The sequence below is a fragment of the Dermacentor andersoni genome, chromosome 4 (assembly GCF_023375885.2).
Source record: "Dermacentor andersoni chromosome 4, qqDerAnde1_hic_scaffold, whole genome shotgun sequence".
Taxonomy (NCBI): domain Eukaryota; kingdom Metazoa; phylum Arthropoda; class Arachnida; order Ixodida; family Ixodidae; genus Dermacentor; species Dermacentor andersoni.
The window spans coordinates 53,467,204-53,473,203 of NC_092817.1; the positions used below are offsets into that span (position 1 = coordinate 53,467,204).

At 53.6% G+C, this 6,000-nt stretch overlaps 1 protein-coding gene across 1 annotated transcript in view; it reads right to left on the reverse strand.

The window, feature by feature from the left end:
• The window catches only part of LOC126536676 (uncharacterized), a 33,566-nt gene extending 27,814 nt beyond the window's left edge, over positions 1-5,752 (reverse strand). The window contains exon 1 of the mRNA XM_055073771.2: positions 5,637-5,752. Coding sequence (XP_054929746.1) covers positions 5,637-5,657 — 21 coding nt within the window. The 5' untranslated portion in view covers positions 5,658-5,752. The remainder of the gene's footprint in view (positions 1-5,636) is intronic.
• Positions 5,753-6,000: the final 248 nt, after the last annotated feature.

Here is a 6,000-nt window from a genome sequence, read left to right on the forward strand (position 1 = left end):
CGGCTGTCAGCGGAGGCGTTCCGTCGGAAGTTTCGGGAAAATGAGAAAGGCAGAAGTGAGTCATATACAGAGTTTGCGTACAGGCTTATGTCAAACATGCAGGAGTGGCTCAAAGAAGAGAAAGCGTTTGGTGACCACGAGAAAGTTCTGCAGTGTTTCGGGCTAGAACAGTTTTATAGTCGGTTACCTGAGAACGTGCGGTACTGGGTCTTGGATAGGCCAGACGTTAGTACGGTGGCTAGAGCCGCTGAGTTAGCCGAGGAGTTTGTGACGCGTCGGGCTCGTGGAGCTAAGGACGGTCAAAAGGGTGAATTTGGCTCCAAGTTTGAGAGGCCAAAGTTCACGCCCATGAGAGCAAAGGGGGACACACGTAGTTCGGATGCGAGTGAAAGCAGTCCGACCGAACGTACGGAGACGGCGGCAACCGAAGCCGAACGCAGAAAGCGGTTCGAGATGAGGCAAGCGCGCGTTTGTTATACGTGCCAGAAGCCGGGTCACTTTTCGGCACAGTGTCCGACCGAACGTAAGGAGACGGCGGCAGCCGAAGCCGAACGCAGAAAGCGGTTCGAGGCGAGGCAAGCGCGCCTGTGTTATACGTGCCAGAAGCCGGGTCACTTTTCGGCGCAGTGCCCAGAAACAAAACCAAAAGTCGTGTTTTTTTCATTAGGCAGCACTGACGAGAACATCAAGCTTCTCGAGCCTTACATGCGAGACCTCCTCGTGAACGGGAAAGAGTGCCGAGTGCTTCGCGATTCCGCAGCTACAATGGATGTAGTTCACCCCTCTTACGTAGAACCCGATATGTTCACGGGCGAGTGCGCATGGATCAAGCAAGCAGTGGAAGCTCATAGCGTGTGTCTGCCGGTAGCAAAAGTGCTTATTGAAGGACCTTTCGGAGCACTTGAGACGGAGGCCGCAGTGTCATCTATGCTGCCCCCCCAGTACCCGTACCTATTTTCGAACAGGTCCGATCACCTCCTGCGCGAGAAGGGGCTTTTGTTTGGTGAGGCTAGCGTTCAGGCCTTAACCAGATCGAAGGTTCGGGAGCTCGCTGCAAAGGCGGTAGTTGCGGGGCCGACGTTGTTGAACGATGAGAAAGGGTCAGAGGCGCAGCAAGCTAGTATTCAGAGCACGCCCGAACGGGATAAAATTGAGCCTGTAGCGTTAAAGGCACCAGATACTGGAGAGGAAATTCCCGATGCGGGAAAGTTAGAAGAGCTTCCGGTCGAGCTTCCGGGACTAGGCTCAGTGACAAACAGGAAAGACACCGATCAAGTCATTAGTGACTTAATAAGTAAAGCATCGCTGTCGCCTGAGCAGAAAACCGAACTACACCAGCTCTTACAAGAGTTTCAAGGTCTGTTCTCTGAGAGGCCTGGTAGGACTTCTGTCCTTACTCATGACATAGAACTTACCTCCCCAGAGCCAGTACGATCCAAGGCGTACCGGGTGTCACCCCGCCAGAGCGATATTATGGAGGCTGAGGTAAAGAAAATGCTACAGCTCGGTGTTATTGAAGCGGGTGAGAGTGATTATACCTCCCCTTTGATTTTAGTTGAGGTACCGGGCAAGGAACCTCGTCCTTGCGTCGACTACCGCAGGCTTAATTCCATCACTAAGGATCAAATTTATCCGATCCCTAACATCGAGGAGCGCCTTGAGAGAGTGAGTAGCGCTCAGTTTATTTCCACCCTAGATCTTGTCAGGGGTTATTGGCAGGTTCCACTTACAGAAGAGGCTAGTAGGTATGCGGCGTTCATTTCACCAATGGGGACATTCCGTCCTAAAGTTTTGAGTTTTGGTTTGAAGAACGCGCCATACTGCTTTTCAAGCCTCATGGATAAAGTGTTGCGGGGACAGCAAGAATTCGCTTTACCGTATCTAGACGACGTAGCGATATTCTCCGCATCCTGGCCTGAGCATATGGCGCACTTGCGGGCAGTGCTAACCCGCCTGCGCGATGCGGGCTTGACAGTCAAGGCTCCCAAGTGCCAGTTAGCACAGGCCGAGGTTGTCTACCTCGGACACGTGATTGGTCGGGGTCGTCGCCGCCCCTCTGAAATAAAGGTGGCCGCTGTGCGAGACTTCCCGCAACCGCGCACGAAGACCGATATTCGGTCGTTCTTAGGTGTCGCCGGCTACTATCAGAGGTACATCCCCAGGTACTCTGATATCGCGGCTCCCTGGACGGATGCTCTAAGAAAGACAGAGCCGCAAACAGTCGTCTGGGATGAGACGAAGGAAAGAGCTTTTAGCGCCCTAAAGAGCGCCCTAACAAGCCAGCCTGTGCTACGATCGCCCGACTACACAAAAGGGTTCGTTGTTCAGTGTGATGCTAGTGAGCGAGGCATGGGCGTTGTACTGTGCCAACGGGAAAATGGAGAAGTAGAACACCCCGTCCTGTATGCTAGTCGTAAGCTGACGAGTCGTGAGCAGGCGTATAGCGCCACCGAGAAAGAGTGTGCGTGTATCGTGTGGGCCGTTCAGAAATTGTCATGTTACCTAGCCGGCTCGAGGTTTATCATTGAAACGGATCACTGCCCTCTCCAATGGCTGCAGACCATCTCTCCCAAAAATGGCCGCCTCCTGCGCTGGAGCCTCGCTTTGCAACAATATTCCTTTGAGGTGCGTTACAAAAAGGGGAGTCTCAACGGTAACGCCGATGGCTTAAGTCGAAGCCCCTAACGTGGGAATCAGCCTCAAAATTGCTTGTTACTGATGTTTTTCTTCCTGAGGCAGGATTTTTAACCTATTGCTTTTGTGTAGTGTTTCAAAGTGATGATGTGCTTTTTAGTGCAATTTTTCCGATTTGTGGACACGTTCTGAGTGCTGCTAAACTACTGTAAGGAACTAGGCAGCAGTATAAAAGGGGAAAGAGCCTGGCAGGGCTTAGTGAGAGTTGTGCCGTGCTTGCTGACTGAGCGGTTGACTTTTGGCGTGGTTCTAACGCTTGCCGGAAACGAGAACAAAAATGTCAACTCTCCCGAAGTCACTTTGCAGTGTCCTGTGTGCACCTGAACGTGAGAACGAGGCCTTCTCTGTGCGCTGCGCTCAAGAAACGCCCAGGGACGCCCAACTTCGGTTATGAGCATCATCGAGCGACATCCCTCCGGACAGCGGATGCAGTCCCCTGACCATCGGGATCTCCTTCCCCCGGCGGGGCGGTCTGTTACGTTTCGCCTACAACGCGCGGTAATGCCGGCGCGGATGCAACGGACGCCGGGGCTTTGTTCAAAACGGCGGACATTTTGGCCTGTTCGACGCCGCCGCAACGCCTACCCGCCAAGCGTGTCCCGGCGTGTTTCAGTGCCACGTGTCTTCGTGTGTGCGTGTGTGTGTGTGTGCCCTCGCTTGTCAAAGCGCGGCAGCCGGGGAGCGGAGTTCCCCGAATGAGGAGCCTGGACGTCTCTCGGCTCAACTGTTCACGCCGTCGTGTGGGTGAAGGTTGGCGATGCGTCACTACACTCGGTTCAGCAGGTCTCTCGGCCCGACAGTTCGCGCCGTCGTGGGCTCCTGCTGCGCCGTCCCGTGACCTTCATCCCGTGACCTTCCCTCCTTCCCTTTTGGACCGCGACGCCGGGAGTATAAGAGCAGCTGCCCCCGGACGCCAAGAGAGAGGCTCCGATTTGTACTGTTGAGTTACGTGCTCTCCCGTCTCTCCACTCCGGTCGACCTGACCGGCCGCTCTTTTGCTATGTTAGAATAAACCAGTTGTTCTGTTACCAGTCTTCTCATGCTTTGCCGGGACCTTCGGATGCTTCCAGTGCCCCAGGCCGCCAGGCCAACGCTACCCTTGGGGCTTGCGACCCATTGGCAATAACGGGCGTCAGCACCGAGACCCCAACAACTCGGGCCAGCGGTGCGATTCCAACAGCCCGTGTGGGTAAAGGCGCCTGATTCACGGGTCAGTTCTACGGGGACACACAATAGTGGCGCGAATATGTAAGCGAGGCAGCAAACAGGGGCCGCTGATAGAACAAGCCGTTACTTGTGGGTGTGTAGTAAAAGGTGAGGGAACTAAACCTTTGATTTGTACAACTTATGAAAGCTTCTATGACCGTTTAATGTAAAAAAAAGAAGTGCAGATAAACAATAACTGAAAGCTCTGTGTATGGGCAACCAGCGCTGAAGCTTCGCGCGCCAACTGCAACGTCGCTGTGACACACAGCCCAGCGAGCGGTGGACACAATTTTCAGTATAGCACGTACTGTGATTATGTGTCAGCAAATTCAGCGATGATCTCGAGACGCACTTTTCACGGCTCCTCACATGACAGGGGACCGACGTGCTGCAGGACTTAGCATCGCACGCGCCAAACGCAGCGCGCATGGCCATGGACAGAACTTGGCTGCGTGCAACGGACCGAAGCGAACGTCGATACAGGCTGATTCAACGAGGCTGATTCTTGGGCTAGTTGGTACGGGTTACACATAACGGCAAAGCCTTTACTCATAATGCAGGCGCGCGTCTGTCATCGTTAAATATGTCGTGCCATATTCGTATAGCCTCCCTGCCGGACGGTGTTAGCGTATCTTAGTTGCCCACTAAAACTGTCGTAGCGCTTCCCGGCAAGTGTTGGTTCCCCATGCAAAGGACCACACTGAACTACGATTCTGTCTTCGCGATTTCTTTACACAGTCGTTACAGTTTGCGCGACAATCGCTGTGCTTGCATAATGGCTATGGCGTTCCGCTGCTAAGCACGAGGTCGCGGGATCGAATCCCGGCCATGGCGGGTGCATTTCGGTGGGGGCGAAAACACGCGTGTACTTCGGTGCACGTCAGAAAACCCCAGGTGGCCCAAATTTTCGGAGTCCCTCACTACGTGCGTGCCTCAAATCAGATCGTGGTTTTGGCACGTAAAACCCGATAATATCATTTCATTACAATATGCGTGACCTTACTTCAGTTGCATTGCAGATCATGGTGTGACTGGCGTGGCAGCCGCATTCACTCAGCGCCTCCCGCGTGCCGATGTCTCAGCACAGACGCGCGTCCGCACACACGGTTTGCGGATCATCATTTTTGGTGTCCGCGAAAAAAAATATTCCCAGCCTCAGGGCTCGCCGCATGTTCTGTTTTAATCTCTTTACTGCTGTAAACAGGCTTAACCCAAATCGTTAAACACAATGTCTAATGCACGCACTGAAAGGGCAGATTTTATAGCGAGCCCTCTTTCTTTCTCGGGGGAGTGGCTCAGTTCAATTTTACGAGTCTCCTGTCAGTGCAGTTTACAGCCATCTAACTTGATACGCCTTTACATGGCCTGCTCCAGTACATTGTACATTCGTGATTGTCGTATTGATTTGCAGCCTGCGATGCGAGCTTATTATCCAAAGTGTAAACCGTGAGTATAGGATCGAAGGACTGAAACGACTCGTTAAGACCGTGCCGTCGGCAGCTTCTTGTCTTTTGTTTGACTCTCACTGCAACATAAGCGCAGAGTTAGCGGATCCCTTGAATAAAGAACGTTCCCTACAGTCCTGTTACAATTTTCCTGTATTATGAGGCATCCGTGTTCTGTCGAGCTTTTCACGCAAACCTTGTTTCCATCTTTCTTTTTTTTCTTCTCTTCATCAGAGAACGAAGCCTACACTAGTGAATGGACAAGTGATGCTTGCGCAAGCCGCTACTCACGTGTTCGCCGTCTCTAGCCATGTGTGTACGCGTAAAGATCCCTTGGCTTCTTCCGCGCGCTTTCGCTGATCTCTCTATGCGCTTGTCCACGCTCTCCGCGGGCACTTTCACGGCCGCGCCGAGCTCTTATAGGAGCCGCGATTCGGGTCAGCAGCGGTAGCCCTCCACGCTCCCTCCTCTCCGTCTCATCTCTCCGCCGCTGACGGAGAAATCTCCGCAACCGCATCGGACGAGGAAGTGGAAGGTGGATGAGAGAGGGGGGAGAGATGCGGTGTCGCGGGAGGGCCCGTTGGTGGTGTTTGGAAGCGGGGGGAACAGGCCAGGAGGCGAGCCGGGGGTCAACCAGGAGGTCGCGGGTGCGTTG